General features: G+C 43.6%; 1 protein-coding gene across 4 annotated transcripts in view; it reads right to left on the bottom strand.

The window, feature by feature from the left end:
• Positions 1-2,680: 2,680 nt before the first annotated feature.
• Positions 2,681-18,873, bottom strand: part of ASIC4 (acid sensing ion channel subunit family member 4) — a 94,706-nt gene continuing 78,513 nt past the window's right edge. For 2 of the 4 annotated variants that reach the window (XM_087713387.1, XM_087713392.1), the window contains exon 10: positions 2,681-4,585. In XM_087713387.1, coding sequence (XP_087569513.1) covers positions 4,466-4,585 — 120 coding nt within the window. In that variant the 3' untranslated portion in view covers positions 2,681-4,465. Of the gene's footprint in view, positions 4,586-14,770; positions 17,498-18,873 lie in introns of those variants that run through there. The other 2 variants (XM_087713378.1, XM_087713382.1) reach the window with 1 other exon arrangement.

The raw sequence follows: 18,873 nt of genomic DNA, 5'->3' as shown, positions 1-18,873 counted from the left end.
AAGATCGAAAAAATGTAAAAATAAAGCTAAAACCTTCCCCTAACCCCCCCAAACCTAACCCTAAACCTAACCCTAACCCTAACTCTTAACCTAACCCTAAACCTAACCCTAAACCTAACCGTTAAAGTAACGAAAAACGTAACGCTAACCCTTATCCTAACCCTAACGCTAACGCTAACGCTCTAAAGCTAACCCTAACCCTTACCCTTACCCTAACCCTAACCCTAACCCTAACCCTAACCCTTACCTTTATGTGAATCGGCTTGCTTTAATTTAATTTTTATTAATTTTTATTTGAATTTTTCGATCTTTTTCGTCGCGCTGTGATGACGTCAAAGGCGCGATTTTGTCGATCGCGCTTTTGTCGTCCGCGCTTTTGACGGGTCACGCTGCACCGTACCCTTTTGTTATATTTTGCTTAGAACGAAACCCGGAGCCTGCAGCCCATTGTAGCTTGGCTCTGAACTGTCACACAATAAAAGCAGAGCACTTTGAATTCTGTTTAGAGTGTTGCAGCATCATGAGTTGCCTGCAATCTTCCCTCTAAGCTGCACGGCTGTGCGGCCGCGCACGTGGCAACAAAACACCACGCAGCAGTTTCTAACTGCTGCGCAGTGGTTTTTGTGGGATACAGTGATTTTTGAGAGAGTGAGTGAGAGAGAGAGAGAGAGAGAGAGAGAGAGAGAGAGAGAGAGAGAGAGAGAGAGAGAGAGAGAGAGAGAGAGAGAGAGAGAGAGAGAGAGAGAGAATCCTCCTTCCTTCAGCCCAAAACTGCAGAGGGTCTCCTTGAGTCTAGGGCAGCGAGTCATTCAATGGGAAAGTTGCCTCTTGGAAGGAATGACCCGGCTTGGCTCCCACTTCATCTCTCCTGCCTTGTCTCTCCTGCCTCTTCACTTCTCCGTTCGGTCGTTGGATGGCAGATCGAAAGCGGGAGCCAAGCTGCGTCATTCCTTCCAAGAGGCAACTTTCCCATCGAATGACTCGCTGCCCTAGACTTGAGGAGACCCTCTGCAGTCCCTCTCACCTGGCTGGGATGCCAGTGAGAGTGTTGGGCTGAAGGAAGGAGGGATACTCTCTCCCTCTCTCTCTCTCTCCCCTCCCTCTCTCTCTCTCGTTGGTGGGCAGACTTAGTATATATACATGTCTCCATGGGTGCAATTGTGCAAGAACTTTTTTCCTCTTTAAAAGAATTTTTGGAATTCTCCTCACCAAACCTTTAAGACTGAAAGAGTTAGAGTTGAAATATAAAGAGATTGTCAATCGCCATACTGTTAGATTGATAGGCAATTATGGACTATCTTGATTATATCCTCCTTAGCAAGAATATGCTACTGTATGGTTGAGAAAAAGATCAAACTTCTTTCCATGGAAACCCAACGAAGTTCAAAGGGAGAGTTTCTTTCTATGATGGGCTTCTTGGGTCAACAGTGAATATCAGTTATCAAAAATGTAGGTAGAAAATTAAGCAGGCAATAAGCAATTACAAAAAGGGAAGCCAACTTTCTGAATTCTGTTTCTTTGCACTTAGTGACTTATAAACAGACTAATGTTCTGAAAACCTGACCTAAATTACTATATATTTTAAATAGCTATAAAGCTATGCTGAAAAAAGTTGTTCTCAAGGTATTGTGATAAATTCAATAAAAAGAAGGGAATTCTTGATGAACCAAGGAGAGAGTATTGGTGAGTAAATGGACAAATAAAATTACCAATCAAAGAGAATATTTGCACCTCAAGGTTGAAATGAGATGTTCTCTCTTACTCTTTCCTCTTCCTCTCTTCTCTCTCTGTCTCTCTCATCCTCTTTCTCTTCTCTTTCTCTCTCCTTCTTTTCCATTCTTCCGTCACTTTCTCTCTCCTTCTCCCTTCTCTCTCCTCTTTGTCTCTTTCTGTCTCTCTCATCCTGTCTCTGTCTCTCTTCTTTTTCTCCTTCTTTTCCATTCTTCTGTCACTTTCTCTCTCCTTCTCCCTTCTCTCACCTCTGTCTCTTTCTGTCTCTCTCACCCTCTTTCTCTTTGTTTCTCTCTGTCCTTCTTTTCCACTCTTCTGTCACTTTCTCTCTCCTTCTCTGTCTCTTTCTGTCTCTCTTCCCTTTTTTCTTCCTCTCTCCCTCTCTCCCACTCTTTTATCACTTTCTCTCTACCGTCCCCATACTTATCTTCGACTGATCATGTTTGCAATAATTTACCTTCTTTTCTAAATAGGCGCAGTTCCCTTAATTGATCCCTCACTCACTCACTCAAACACACACACACACACACACACACACACTCATGCACAAAACTATTTTTCTCCATTCCAATCCAGATCCTATAAATCAATTGCTCTGTGAAACATCTGTGAAAAAAATTCAGGTGCCCCAGGCATGAAAATGTGCTGCTCAAACACTTTACTTTTCCGCACACACTGAAAAAAAAATTAGAGGGAACATTGGTTGCCTGTACCAAAAACCAGCAGTTATTAATAAGGGCAGCCCTTAATTATGTTTCTCAAGTTGGAGTAGATCAATTTGGAAATACAGATGGCAGCTGTTCTAATGGTAAGACAGCTTTGCAGGAGAAATTAGAAAAGAAGAAGAAATTAGAAAAGAAGTAGAAGGGGAAGAAATTGCAAAAGGCAGCATTCCCGTTATTAGCTTAAGTCAATTAGCTGAAGATGCCACGACAGACACATCTGGAGTTCTACCTGTGCCTCTTTATTGGGAGAAATTTATACATGTGTAAAACAGCGACTTGCGCTCAGTAAAAGTATGGGAGGAGGGATCTTTCCCAGGAAGATCCAAGGCTGGTCGGCAGTCCGCATCCCATCCCACTGCACTCAAAGGCTGTTCCCTTCTTCAGGTGGATGGCTTGGATGTTATGCTTCCTAGGTTGCTCCCTCTCAAATACCTTGACACTTGGTTCTCACTAGAGATCGGAGCCAGAGGAGGATTTCCAGCACATTCTTGTGCAAGCGCTGCCTTCCTTTCTGAAAACGCCTTGTTAGTACGGGGTGGGGGGACACTTGACTAGGCATGGGGCACGTGTTTTACAATGGTGTAAGGATCTTCCTGGTTTGCTGCTTGGGATCTGAGGGCCATGGCTGGGCATCTTTTGCCCCAGAAAGTGATTGGGTGGTTTGATCTACTGTAACTTTAAGCAAGGATTTGCCACACACCCCTCTCCAACACTTTGGAAGGAGAAGCCGTCCCCATATATCAATAACCTGTGGGCTTCCAACCCATAGACTGGCATCACAGGGGATGTGAGAGCTCCTCCCTCCTCCCTGTGTTACAAGGGGCCTTCAGAGATCCTTCTTCCAGGGATGTTGCTACTTGAACCCTGGATGCTTTTGGAGAAAGGGGACAGATGGAAGGAAGGAAGGACAGTTGAGGTGGTGAGAAGTCTGTACATCTGGGAAGGGAGTCCCTGAGGAGACTCAGGGGTTCAGCCACCTCCTGCTGGGCCTGGAGGGAACCTGAGCTTTGATGTCTTAAAAGTGCCTAACAGCACCAGCAGTTCTTGGAGACACCAGCAGGGGGCAGCTGAGGACTGGCTGGCTGGCTGGCTAAAAACCATAGGCCCCAAACACTTATCTACACATTTACAGTTGTGAAAGAGGAAGAAAGGTGCAGGGAGGGTGGGGGGTTGAGGTAACAGGCCAGAGTCTGTACAGTAAAGGCAAATAGCCTGGATCTCCCTTGAAAGAGCAGGATTTGTGATCTTGAACCCTGTTGTGGGACACACAGTCCCGGTGTGGGCAGCAATATGTGAACAACCGGGACGTGGCACTGCCAAAGAGCAGATACTGAGAGAGAGAGAGAACCTGATTTCTGCCCTGAGACACCTCTGTGTGCATGTAACGTTTGGACTAGGGTAATGCATGTCTGGATGTGGGCAAAGGGTGGGGTGGGGTGGATGGGCGCAAAAACAGGACTAGGAATGCTGGAGAGAAAGGGAGGGTCAAGTGAGAAATGCTACAAAGAAAACGTTTTCCCCCAAGTGGAGCCTGCAGCCAGAGGAGGTTCGGCTACAGAGGCTTGTAAAAGCAATTGACTGGTCAGTCTTGTCCCTTCCGACTGGGTCTGGAGAATTTGGCTTCTCTTTCTTGAGAAGACACCTCTACCCCCCCCAGCATGCTCCATTTCCCCCAGTGTCCTTCCTCCTACTTTGAGGGTGAGCCCCGACTGCCCCGGGATTATTCCGAAATCGCTGGAGCTGCACGGAGGCCTCCCTGGCTTTGGCAGTTCAGCCTACCTCTGTGCTTCGGTACGGGAGGAGGGCACCGATTCTTAGAGAAGGGCCAGGGTTAGGTGGGGAGGGGTGTGGTGGGGAAGGGTGAAAAGTGTAAGATGCTTTTGGAAAGCCTTCGGGAGTGGGAGGACATAGGTTGGTCTGGTGTCGACTAGGAAGGGCCATGATCACAGGGGGAATGTGCTGGGCCCAAAGCCACTCTAGCAGCCCTTCTCCCCTATGTAGGAGTCGGACTAGCAAGCAAAGTCTTCAAAGACCCCCTGGGGCGAATAGTGGTGGCGATGGTGGTGGTTAGGCAGGAGGCCTGTGGGGTAGGCGCCCTCAGAGTGACGGCCCAAGGTCTCACAGGAGCTCTGCAAGAGAAAACAGAGAACAGCATTTGTTCATATCTTCCCAACAACTTCATCCCAGGATCAACATTAGAGAAGCTTGCAAGAGATACAGGCAGATTTTATCAAAGTGACCCTTTCTAAGAAACATGTGGGTAAACAAAGAATTATTTTTTTTAAAACCCACAAGGTGTCAAAATTAAGCTTCCCCTCTTCTATGTTGCTGAACAAGGCAGAAAAGAGAGGCAATGAAGAGTAAAGTGATAACACCCCATCACTAGAGATAAGCAATGATGATCTTCCAGATGTTGTTGAACTCAAATTTCATCAGATCAAGCCTAGACCTTACATGGTAAAGGACAGTGAAAGCTGTAGTTCAATAATACTGTACACCACAAGAGTCCCTATATGAGGGAGATGGGCAGTTCTTAAATATGATAAATAGATGATAGATAGAAAGAGGTAGATGATAGATAGGTAGGTAGGTAGGTAGGGAGAGAGAGAGAGAGAGAGAGACAGACAGACAGACAGACAGACAGACAGATACGTGATAGAGGAGGAGACAATGGATTTTAGATAGAAGCTAGAGTTATGATCCATGTGACAAATAGCCACTCTTAAATGGCACCCCGATTTGGAAATAGGCCTTCACTCTATACCACTTTCTTTTATTAGTTTGCTTGGGTCAATTTTCTCATTGCTCAACCTCCAGTAACATTCATCATTTCCAGTGCTGCTTCATTATCCCTCTATGTTCCACCTTCCCTTCTCCCACGTCTGTTAAATTTGCATTTCCCTCAAAGATTTAAAATGGAACTGCAAGAACGGGAGAGACCCAATGGAGCAAGAATATAGGCTTGGAAAAATGCCACACTCCATCACCTGAAATGAGTTTAAAATTCCAGATATAATTACTAGTTAGTTTGACTATAAAATGGTTGAGAACATACTATGCCCTGTGTGATTTAACAAACGAAATTAAATGATAGCCTCACAGGGAAAAGCTTTACTTTGGCAGGTTTCACACCATCAAATTCCGAGAGAACCCGTGAACTCTGAAACAGGGGATGGTTGTTTTCCAAGAAAAGAAAATTTATGAGGAAGATCAGGAAAGCACTCAGGGGAAGGTATAAGTAAGGTTAGTGGGAAAAATTTATGTTGATTAAATCGTAATTTCAGGGTTAGTGGGATTTTCAACCAAGAAAGTCGTTGAGATCTTGCATCAACTGTTATAATTTGAGGACAGATGAAGCCTTAAGAGTTTTAAAGTGCTTTGTGGGACTACTGAGGCCCCTTTTGTATTGCCTATCTTCAAGAACAATTCATGTATTTTTTAGAAGTGTGCGTGCATGACACCTATTATTAGATTTTTAGCCTGATTTTAAAAATATATAGAACTGAAGGCAATGAACATACCTACTGCTCCTGCCTATTTTCCCCACAACAACAACCCTATGAGGAAGATTGGGTTGATAAAGACACCCAGCCGGCTTTCATGCTAAGGGAAGGCCTAGAACTCACCATCTCCTTGTTTCTACGCCAGCACCAGTGGTGGGTTCCGGATCCCGTTCCAACTGGTACTGTTGGAACAGGTCCGGTGGCATCCACATGAACATGTGCAACACACGGGCAAGCATGTTAGCTCCTCCGTGAGCCTTCGCGATGCTCCAGGTGCTCAGCGGTGCATCGCGCAGGTGCTGTATGCGCTGTGTGCGGAAGCGCTGAAGATTTAAAAGACCAGTAAGGAGCTCAGGTGGGCGGGTGGGTCCTCCGGAGCACTGTACCAGAGCACTGTATCCGGTGCTCTGGGAAGTCTCCAATACGTCCATACTGGGGCATACCACCTGCAACCCACCACTGGCTGGCACCTTATCCACATCCCCTGGGTCGCCTCAGCAGATGTCAATCCAGTCTCCTTACAAAACCTCCAGTCAGGGGGTTGCTAGGCAGACAGTTCCACTGCTTAACAGCATTGATATTCAGTAAACTCCTCCTGATCCTAAGTTTAAGTCTCTTTGCTTTTAATTTCAATTTATTGGTTATCATCCTGTTCTAAGTTTCAACCGAGAATAAATTTCTCTTTTGCATGTGACAGCTTTTAGATATTTATAGACCATTATCATACCACTCCTTAATCTTCTCTTTTGCAAGTTAAACATGCCCAGATTCCTTATACTCCCTCCATTCAGCTGGGTTTCCAGTCCTTGATCATCCTGATCAGGTAAAATAGAAAGTGCTCTCGTGGATTTTAAAACATGACAGCCTGAAATAGTTTTACCAAGTAAAACAGGGGGAAAAACAGAATTAACTTTTCAAAGATCCAATACATCATGCATTTCTTATAGGGCATCCCAAAAAAGTATTGAAATACAAGCATATACACAGTCCATCAAGACGTCAAAGAAAAATGATTTGTGCCAGCATCTTATGCTGCATTTGTGAGAATGGGACTTGAGAAGGCAGAACTGATGTTCTTCACAACTGCAGTAACTGCTTGGAGAGCCTCCACCAAAGCTTTGCCTTTGAAGATCCATTGTTGAAATCTCAGGAATATGACAAGTGGCTCTTAGGACTGGTGCAGAGGTGGTATTCAGCTGGTTCTCTCCGGTTCGGGTGAACCGGTAGTAGCTGCTGCAGGAGGCTTCGCGCACCCGCCCCGACGTAATGCACAACCTTCTGCGCCTGTGTAGAAGGCGGTGCACCTGTGCAGGAGGTCATGTGTACAAGCAAAGCAAGGGAGAGTGCTCACATTTGCGAACCAGTAGAGAAAGTAAGTGAATCCACCCCTGGACTGGTACTATGTCCTGTGTCTCCCTGCACACTCATGTAAAAGAGCTTCATGTAAAAAGGGACTTTGGAGATGGAGTTGGAGAAGTAGGAGGACCAGCAGTAGACTTGAATGAGGTGACCTTAGCTCTTAAATATGCTGCACTGGCATTTAATGGATCGCCATCATTATTTCCCTTTGGATAAGAAACAGAACGGTTGCTGCTTTACGTGCCACCTGCACCACAAGGTGGCGCTGTGGCTATGCAGCCAGGCAGGTTGGAGCTTATTTTGATTGCTTACTATTGATAGGTATTGATCGGAGGCATCTGTGACATCGTCCGACTTGGAGGTTTTGCCCACTAACATAAATCTACTCTGTCTGATATACTCTGCTCTGAGCTATTCCATCATGTTTAGTCTGCAAAAGGCTGAGGGGGCAACTCAGAACCTCTGGGGTCCCTGTGTTGGGCAATCAGGGGAAGTGTGTATAACATAGCATTGATGGGGATATGGCCAGGCACAGGATCCCCCATGTTTTCTCTGTTTTCATTCTGTTTGATAGCCCTTGACGTGTATCTAACTCAGTGTTTCTCAACCTTGGCAACTTGAAGAGGTCTGGACTTCAACTCCCAGAATTCCCCAGCCAGCGAATGCTGGCTGGGGAATTCTGGGAGTTGAAATCCAGACCTCTTCAAGTTGCCAAGGTTGAGAAACACTGATCTAACTGAAGGAGAAGAGAGGAGGAGGAGAGAGAGAAACTGGGAAGGAAAGAAAATTCCCCATCAAGAACAGGACTTTTTCATTTGCATTGGGGGAAAAGCCTGCTCTGCAAAAGAGAGGTGAAAAATGGGGGGGGACCCCTTTCTCATAAGAAATCTCTGGTCTCACACCCATTTGGGGAAATGGAGAAATTGTTGAAATTTCTTGCATACAAGTTTAAAAGAAAGAAAGGGGAAAAAAATACCTGGAGTTGCAAGTCACTGCAGACCCAGTAACACACAACAGCACTTTTGCTTGGAGATTACAACCAGCCAATACCATCACAGCCCTTGCTCCCTTGCTTTCCCTTCCTCCCAACTGCCCTTACTGTCAGATCTCCAACACCCCTGGCTGTATGCTCCCTTACACCAGTTGGAACCTGCCCAAATTCAGCCTCCCAAAACAGCTTCTGCATTTTAAGCCAAAAAATGTGGGAGAGGGAACAAAGGACTTTCTGTGCATAAATCAAGTATAAGCTTTATCTTGGAGCTCTGGGCTGTCGTCTTGATTTGTATAAACCTGAGCACACCCCAAATAGAAAACCAAAGCTGAAACAATACACAAATAAGGGACTATATAGCTACTATAACAGGTATCCCTTCTCCAACGTAGACACACAGAGAGCAATGGTTAAAAATCTGAAATCTTGCCCAGATGTTTTGGGGAAGTGTCCTGTTATCCTCCAAACAATCAATTGTAGGACAGTATTAAAGAACTCTGGCTAAATTCCTATCCCTTTAAAGCTGACTCGCATGGAGTCAACCTGAGTGTGAGAAAAAAGAAGGGAAGACCCATCTCATTGTAAGGCTCCCCCAGGAACCTCATACAACGGCAGCATTTACATCATCAGCTGCAGCTTTCAAGTCTAGAACTGAGCCAAGGACAGGGACTCCTTCCAAAGAAATTGGGTCTGGGTTTAAGCCCGTAAATCCATAGCGCCTTCAGTGCAATAGAAAATGTTGTTCTTGCTCCTTGTTCTCCCCTCCCCCCCTCCCCACTGCCCTACAATGAGAACAGCCTTCCCCTTCTGGTTTTTCAGAGGCATGTTCAGAGGTCCAGTGGTAACCAAGTAACTCATTCAATGGTGGGCAGGGGAATGAGGGGCAGGGGGCTTTTCACTGCCTGAGGGCTCATTTGGGGGACTTTTCAAGCTGTGGCTTTATTTACAGCTCGTACTGCAACCATGTTGCATTCAAAGATTTCTCATTTTTTATTGACTTAAATGTTGGCAGCAGCAGGAAATTAAAGTAAAGTCAGCTGCTAATTAGATATTCCTCATCCGACAGCTCCAGAGCCAGCTAAAACTTGGCACGTTTGATGAGCCTTCAAATGCCTTTGCCGGCTGTATTTTATCTTTATAGCACATCAGACTCTTGAGATATTGGATGTAGCAGTGGATCAGCTTACACCATGCAGGCATATGGTCTATGCCACTCATTCCCCAACATGTTCACGTTAAGATTATAGGCTAGCAGGGCAACACAGGAGGGCTTGCTTCCCTTATGCAAAACACAGAGAGCCAGCTCCAGGATTTGCAGGGCTAGAATAGGCTTGCATAAAATCCCGTCTTTCCTCCCGGCTGCCTTTTTTGGGGGGGGGGGTTGTCCTGAAATTCCTCCCTGCTGCTGCCTTCCTGAGTCTTTGTAAAATGAGAAAATCAGTGATGAAGTTGAAAGTGCTTGGCTAATGGCAGGGCCAGAGGAAGTGCAGAGTCATACTAGACTTTGCCCAAATGTTGTTTTGATCATCTCCCGGTCCTTCCTGATGTGTTCTCCTTCAGGGAATAGACAGGTCATTGTTGGGACCTGCCAGCAGAGCTGGCAGAAGATTCAAACAGTGAGGAGGTTGGAGAGGAACATGGGCCAGTCCTGGAGTCTGAGGAAGGCTCTGATGACAGCTCTGTGTCGGAGGCAGAGGGGGGGGGGGAGACATATGCCAATTATTGGCTGCCTTTAGAATCTGACATCAGTGAGGCAGATGAACAGCTGGAGTCTGTTCCCAGTGTATTCATGCACAGAGTTGCCAGATGAAGTGACCAGCTAAAGAACAGGGGTCGATTTAGGAGTAAGGCCAGAGGTGGACGATGAATGGCCCCTCCTAGAGGAAATAAAAGATGAGCGAAAGGGGAATGGAGTTTTCAGGAGACAATTAGTTTGGTTTGTGTCTTTCCGAGACTCCTTGCCAAGCTTTGCAAATATCGGTCTGTCAGCTCTCTACACCAGATAAGATCTGTGACTGTAAATCCTCCATGGAAAGACTTTTCTGGATGTGAATGAGCAGAATTCACAGTAAATTAATAAAGGTTTTTTTTTGTTGGGACAACAAGTTTGCTTCATGCTCTTGGGAAGCCTAGGTTGGAACAGTCATGCAGCTACTTCCCAGGGACTGATGCTGTCCATGAAAGCATTCATTTGTGGATGGTTGTCTTAAGAAGACAAAACTAGACACTACATCTTGTCTCTTTGCAACAGCATGGGTAGTTCTTATTGAAGGAGTGGATGTGCATATGTGTTTGGGATTAAATGCTGCAATATAAAAATGTATTTCCTTGATAAGAAAATTCTGGTTCCATCTGAAAATGGAACTGGACTATTTTACAATGGAGCAGAACTGTGTTGAACAGAAGAAGATTGAGTTGAATGAGAAATGGGGAAATTATGCACAAAGGCTGCTATGGAGAGAGACTCAGTCGTAATACAATAGTATTACAATATTACATACAGTATTGCAATACATAAGCATAACAAGAATTGGTATCAAAGAGAGCCAAGGTCAAAAAAGCCAGTATATTAAAATCCTGGATTCAGAAAATTTGTTGGAAAGTATGAAACTGGCCTTCAACTTAAAATCTAGGTGACCTATGGCTCACCAGAAAATTGAGATTTCACCAAATATAGCCAGTCTGGTCAGAAGGAGCCAACAGTTTGCCTGAAAGTTGGAGCTTAAATGAAAAATCGTGATCTACTCTTCATCCTTATTTCATCATAAGATATACCTATTAACTTAAGAGGCCATCTTTCTAAATCACATTTTTAGGTCATCTGTCCAAGTTCATCCATAATCTTCTACAGCTATCACTTGTCGGTCACAGCAATTATAGCTCTCACAGGGAATAGTAGGTAGTCTGTTCCCACAAGCCATCAGTCTTGAGAAGCCTCTTCTACACAAACTTCCTACTACTCGGATCTCTGTTTTCTGTTTTTCAGCCACTGTACTGGATCCCAGTATTTGAAACATCCATTCACATCTAAACCAAAAACGATCAGGCTCCTCCCAGCAAACGTGACGATATGGCGCAGTGGTTAAATGCAGCACTGCAGGCTACTTCAGCAGACTGCAGTTCTGCAGTTCGGCTGTTCAAATCTCACCGGCTCAGGGTTGACTCAGCCTTCCATCCTTCCGAGGTGGGTAAAATGAGGACCCGGATTGTTGTTGGGGGCGATATGCTGACTCTGTAAACCGCTTAGAGAGGGCTGAAAGCCCTATGAAGCGGTATATAAGTCTAACTGCTATTGCTATTGCTATTGTTTCTCTGCACTGGATGGATGGTGGGGCAACCCTATCAAATGGATACAAACAACTGCTTTTCTATGTTGGTCTTGGGGTCCCGTTAATGACACAGCAGAGGCAATTCGGCTCCACATTAATCTTCTTTGTTTGGGTTGGACAGAAACAGGTGGGAATGTAATGCTCTGCAAAGCCAGAAATGGAACCTTAAGAGTGTTTCTGTAGCAGCAGTCTCTGATATTATGACTGCGTCTTTTTAAAATAATAATAATAATAATACTTAGGCTGTTGATCATTTTTCCTTGGTTTTAGAATCTGTGCTTTGAGCAAGAAGGAGCTGCTCAGTGGAGTTTTCAGAAAGACCAAATAATCAGTAGAGCTGAATGTATGGCTGATTTAATTTCCAGCAGCTATCTTCATTTCATTGGGGGGAGGGGGAGTCACAAAATGGAGATCATATACTAATGGTATTAGGAACACTTTATTATACGTACAATACTTTGTAAGAACATCCCTTCCTGCTCCAAAAATTCTGAAACATTTAGTTCCGTGACAAAATGCTGAGGTTACCAGAACATAAGGAATTTCTCTGGAAACAAGAACAAAACTATTAGAAAGCCTTGGTAGTTAACTCAGTGGACTGACCCTGATATTCTCTCCTTCTTTCTGTGCCATCTATTTCTCTTTCCATTTAGCTCAGTGGGAAAAGTGCCAATAGTGGTAATGAGGCCATTAGCCAAACCATCTTATGGATCTTGAATATTTTTCTCCTTTTAGTAAGTGTCTGCTATGGTTCACAGCAAAATAAGTCTCTGAACAATCCACAAAAGCTGTACCAATTCTCTCATTTCCAAAATGCTTCTTCAATATATTAGCAAGGGGGCAGCCAGAATAACACTTTAGGTCTGCAAAAATAGGCAGACATGAATTCATGCTGCCATTTTGGGGAAAGGTGTACCATCCTTTTTGTACTCATCCCGTGTGTTTGCTTTTGACTTCATACAAATTGTTCTGGGAATAGAAATACACAATTATTCAAAAAAAATTGAAACAGATTACTGTAGAATTGGAACAGCATTCAGTTACAAAGCTCCCCATTTTTAGAAACAAAGCACAAGACTCATTCTCACTGTTCTACAGGCAAAACATTTTGTTCAGGATAATGTATTATGCCTTTGTGCAGTTTTCAATCTAGCTCCCTCAATTTCAAGGCCTGCTTCAATTGACCCCAATAATCTCTGCCCTCTTTTCCAAATGCTTATCTTGATCCCTGACAAGGAGGAGGATCCCATTGACTGAATACATCATTTGCAAAACAGAATAACAGAGGCCTGCCAAGACTGCATTTGTATTTATGAGTCAAGGTGCATTACAGAAACACAGGAAAACTTATTCTAGAAACCTTGTCCCGATTCTCACAATCAAGAACTCTGTAGAAAACTGCATAGGGTTGTGCTCATAGCTCTGAAGAATGGCCTCCGGCCAGGATAAACACAGGCTAACCTTTCAGTTCTGCTTTCAGACACCACATTTTGGGAAAGTGGCAAACATAAGTTCCACTTAGATTTTATGCATCCCCAGCCCACTTTTTCTGCTGCTCAATGGCCATATCAGCTTCTTTCTTGCATGAGGTTGGAGTTTTATCAGCACCTGATTGTATCCAAATAACCGTCTTTTCATAGGCCAATGAACACTTGCAGTTCTTTTTCCAGCTGTCCAGCAGCAAAAATCCAACTGTATTTTAGTATCATCAGCTTAACCTTCCTTAGCTTCGGAGTCCAAAGCTCTGTGGAATAATGAGGATGCTGTCCAGTGACAGCTTTGGATAGTTGACTTTTTAGAACAGTTGTTCTTTTAAATTAGATTGATTTGCTCAGTTACCTTTGTCCCTTCCCTCTTTGCAACTGGCTATTCTCCAGACTATTTTCATTTCTTTTACAAAAACCACTGTTGCGGGGAAATCTACAGGAGTCCTTGAGTTACAACTGTAATTGAGCCTGGCAATTATGGTAGTAAGCTGTGACGATCATAAAGCAGTCATAAACCAAGCAACCGACTGGACCTGATTTTATGATTTTGTTTTTTTTACAGCAGTTCTTTAAGCAAATGCTATGCTAGTAAAGCAAACACCATCATGCAGTCAATGCAGTTGTTGTTAAGCAAGCACAGCAGTTGTTCAGTGAACCCACTGTTCACCATGGGGCAGTTTTGCCAGAAACCAGCAGTAAATGCTAGTTTCTGGCAAAACCATTGTAAATTGCAGTCATGTGACTGCAGGGCAGGGCACCGCAAATGTCCTTAAATGTGGGGTTTCATTGTAACTCTGAATGGTCGCTGAGCGATCAGTCATAGGTCAAGGACTATGTGAGTTTAACATCTACATCCATCAACCCGTCAGGTAGCCAAAGAGACCTGCAACAGGGACTTCAGAAATGTGACTTTATTATCCTAGGGCAGTGATGGCTAACCTTTTTCTCATCGCTTGCCAAAAGCGGGGTGAGCGCAGGGAGGTGACAACCCATGCCCTCCCCCCCCCCACTTTTGGTGTGTCATGTACTTGTTTTTCACCCTCCCCAGGCTCCAGAGGCTTTCTAGGAGCCTGGGGAGGGCAAAAACAGCCTCTCCCCTGGAGGCCCTCTGGAGGCTTCAGGAGGCTTCCCTGAAGTCCCTGGAAGGTAAAAAACGGCCCTATGGGCAACCAGGAAGTTCGGGAACAGACTTCTGGTTTGCCCGCAAGGCCGTTTTTCACCCTCTGGAGCCTTCAGGGAAGCCTCCTGAAGCCTCTGGAGGGTGAAAAGTGGCCCTAGGGGCAAACCGTCACTTCCGGGTTGCCTGTAGGGCTGTTTTTCGCCCTCCAGAGCCTTCAGGAGGCTTCCCAGAGGCCTCTGGAGGTCGAAAAAATGGCCCAATGCGCAAAGTCTGTTCCCAAACTTCCGGTCTGTGCGTTGAGTTATTTTTCGCCCTCCGGAGGCTTCAGGAAAGCCTCCAGAGGGCGAAAAACGGGTGAAAAAGAAATCAGAAGTCAGTTGGCCAGCATGCACATGCATGCTGGAGCTGACAGGGCAATGCCTCGCGTGCCCTAACAAATGGCTCCGCCTGCCACCTGTGGCATGCATGCCATAGGTTCGCCATCACGGTCCTAGGACATATTAAGAGAGCTTGAAAGCATATTCAAAATCTTCACTGACCCTGTCAGCTTCTGCTTTGCTGTTGCTTCAGCTGCCATGAAACGGGGAGGGAGGGCACGGTATTTTGGGTGGGGTTACTCATTGTGCTGGAGGAATGTTCTGGAGTTCTCTGGATGGACAGACTACGCATGCGTGGGGGTTTTCCCGCTTAGACTAACGGCACCGACATTCCATCTTCATGATGCCTTTTGAAGTTATCTCACACCTGACACTTGAAGGACTTATGATTGGACTGGGCCTATGATGCCAGGGTGTGTGGAAAGGGCTATTCTATATATCAACTGCTTTCGCGCCTAATTAACCAGACTTTGCTATGCAACTGCTCTCTAGCCATATGTAATTAGTAAAAGTACTTTTGATTTCCTACACATGGAATCTTTGGGTCTTTCTTTCCTAATTATATTATGGAGGGATGCTGACAGACCCTTTTTTTAAGGACAATGAGGTCAAGGGGGGAGGGGACTGTTAGATAATCTTATTAGGGAAATTATGAAGAGATACAAGAACATGTTTTAAACCTGGAAACAACGAAAACATTAAGAAGAAACTCACACTAGCTTGGCCTTAACCCCTCCTAGGATATAAGAGAGAGGGAAAGGGAAAACACAAACTACATCAATAAATATAGTTCCACTCAAAAGGTGTGAAATTGGTTTCCTGGTCTGGCCTAATTTGACAAAGTCTCTGTTTTTAAGGTTGTGAAGATCCTGGTTCTTTATCTTATATAAACCAGTTCCTCATGATTACATTGCAGATACCTGCATCTTTGGTCAAGAAAGTTTTCAGGAGACCTCTGTTGAGATGGTGAGGTAGGGCAAAATCAGTTTCCAGTATCAGAAAGGGCTTCCTGATAATTTTCAACCAGGCAGCAATTGCTTGCCCATTGCTCTCAATTATCCCTCTCTGTGAAATTCCTGGCTGTTCCAGAAGGACACATTTCATCTAAAATTCCCAATTGCTTCAAAATGCAAATATTCTTTTTAATAGTAGTTCAATAGTACATTGAACATTCCTTTCAATGTACAATACCATATACAGTACATGCCTCTTCCTATATTTACTGTTATGAGTTTGGATGGATATCTTCGTCAGCTCTCAAATTCTCTTGAAAGTAGGTCTGCTGTTTTATCATATAACAATTTAGATTCTCACAGTTTTTCAGCCTCCTATATTATAGGCATTATTGCGAATCTTCTCTGCTAGCTCCAGAAGAGGTATTTTACCTGTTTAGCTGCATTAAATTTCCTGAATATGACATAGTCTAACTTAAGAAGATCTTGCCTCCAGGAGTTCACTTGTTTTATAAACAGTAAAATCGTTTTTACTTAGCAAAATGTTATCTGCAGGGGTTCCAAAGAATACTTAATCAATCACAGCTGAATTATTTCCTCCTCTTTCTTCCCACTCACAGATATACGCATTCAACTTACAGATAAAAGCAAACAGTGCATGTTCTGGAAACAAAATATATGTGTAAGAGTTGTAGTTGTTGGTGTTTATAAGAGGTGCATTCTACACTCACTAAGCATAAATTCAGATTCATTAAAAGAAGAACAAGTATTTAGCCTTTCTAGAAGCTCAGTGTAACCCCAAATACACCATGTGTCATCTGCCAATTTTATAAGAAAAGGTTATTCTTGGTTTTTGAGATTTTTAAGCAACAAATGAACAGGATTTTTTTTTAATCTTCCCTGGTGAGAAATGATTGCTGCCTGGTAAAAACCAATTCAGAAATTGAGCTTTTGTTGTTGCTGTGATTGGGCAGTACTGTACCTACACACACACATCTGCCCTGGAAAAAAGGCATGATCAGAATTTGTAACATTACTAATGCAACATCTTTTCCTTAAATACAATTTATTTGAGTGAAGCATTCTTTAAAACATTGCTCTATTATCATTGCTCCTATATGGCATTGCATATCTGGAATTTGGGAGATGGTGGGTGATACCAGCCCTACATAGGAGTCCCATTGTATTATGACTGCAGTGATGGGTACTTTAACTGGTATTGATTAGGTCTGATCCGTTGGGCTTTTAAAAATGAAACTAGGAGAAGGGGTTAAATTGTAGTAGCTGAGTAATTTGGACTCTGTATTTACTTAGGATTGAGATTGCAAATTTTCTATTTTCTTATTTTCTGGATGGTCTTCTTTTTAAAAAAAAAGTAAGCTTTGGTGTTGACGCTATCTGGCATGATGGCCATTCATAGCTCAATGACTTGTCTTCAAAAGTGCTATTAAAAATGGTATGATCCATTTGCAGTGGAAGCAGTTATCCTGAGAAGTGTTGGGCTTCCCTTCATTTGCTGTGTTCAAAGGGAAGACAACATCTATTGGGTGGGTGGGGGGTTTCCTTCAATCTGGATTATTGAATTGAGCAGAAGGTTCACCTAAATGGCCCCTTCCAACTCTACAGTGCCATAATTCTAGAGTACTTTGCCTCTTGTGTTTGACCTAGAGAGGAAAACCTAAATAGTAGCATTCATTCTATTTTTATCCCCAGCTCTCCAAGATGGCACTCAAAGTGGGTCTTAATTTCTTGATCTCCCTACTGGTTGATTAGGAGCACCTCAATTCATTGTAAGTCATTCTGTCCATGACCAATATCAAGCACTGCTTTAGATCTTGAACAATTTCCTGGATTTCAATTCCTAAGGATTTTTGAGGCATAGGTAGAAAACTACAGTAAGGATCTTGGATCCTAAGGTTTACCTTTTGGAAAAGAAGGGGTAGAATTAGTATGATCAAATATTTAAGCTCTATAAATCTTGGTGGAGTGGCTGTACAATCTGCTATGTCACCAGAACGTTAGAAATGGACCCTGATACAATCAAGACTTCTTGTTGTTTTCATATTAGGGTACCTAATGAAAACTGTGGCTGATTAATCATGCAAAAAGCCAACTGGGTTTCAGACACTGCCCAAATCTATTTCTTTCTACTTGTCCCCAATGCAAAAAGACATTTTCCATAGACTCCGTGGCTTCTCATTAGAAATAATTACATTTCCCCCCAAAAAGAATAGAGAGGCTCTCAAGGGTGGGCCCTATTTTGTAAGCCAAAGATCCCAGGTTTATGTCCAGAAATCTCTAGATAAAACTGGCAAATCTAAAACCTTGGAGAGTTGCTTCCAATCAGCATAGAGCCAGTTTGGTCTAACGGTTAACGCAACAGGCTGGAAAGCAGGAGGTCATGAGTTCATGTCCTGCCTTAGCCATGAAAGCCAACTGGGTGTCTTTGGGCCAGTCATTGTCACTTAGCCCAACTCATCTCAGAGCAGTGGTGAAATGTATTTTTTTTGCCACTGGTTCTCTGGGCATGGCTTGGTGGGGGTCATGTGACTGGGTGGGCGTGGCCCACTTTAAAAAAATTAAACCATTTTTTACTACCTATTCGCCCAAATGCTTTAAAACGTGAAAAAAAAAGATTCAGCTATGCCATGAGATCATGGGAACCTTTCCCCCCCACTTTTTAAAGCATTTTTTCACTACCGATTCAAGCGAATAGATAGTGAAAAAATGCTTTGAAAAGTAAAAAAAAAAAAAAGCTTCTGACAATTGCGTGGCTCAGCCTCACAAACTTTTTTTTTTTTTTTACTATCAGTTCGCAGAACCAATGACAATTGTCCCCACCGATTGTGCACGTGACCCGGTGCAAACTGGTAGCATTTCACCCGTCTCATAGATTTGTTGTTGTGGGAAAAAATAGGTGGAAGAAAGTGTATTGGACATGTTCACTGCCTTGAGTTATTTGTAAAAAGAATAAGGGCAGGATACAAATATGTAAATAAATAGACAACATTAAGCAAAATGGACAGGAGTCTAATTCAGTCTAAGGCAACTTCATTTTGGAATCTAGAATATGGGATATTCTAGAACATTAGAAATTTATAACAAAAATGGTACAGCTACATATCCAACTGTACACATACAAGGAAAATGGCCCAGTGCATTGTAATGATACATGTGAGTGACACAATTTATTATCACACCCATGATTTTAGTGGGGAGGGGGAATCTTGCAAAGGACCATGGCTGCAGCCCCCAACAGATCTGGGAATTTTGGCAGTTGTAGAATTAACATATCTAG

Source organism: Thamnophis sirtalis, unplaced genomic scaffold (genome assembly GCF_051295495.1).
Source record: "Thamnophis sirtalis isolate CommonGarterSnake01/CBP01778 unplaced genomic scaffold, rThaSir2_p1.2 scaffold_1, whole genome shotgun sequence".
In the NCBI taxonomy this organism is placed as follows: Eukaryota; Metazoa; Chordata; class Lepidosauria; order Squamata; family Natricidae; genus Thamnophis; species Thamnophis sirtalis.
Note: the sequence above shows the minus strand (reverse complement) of the source record. Positions and strands in the feature narration are given on the sequence as shown.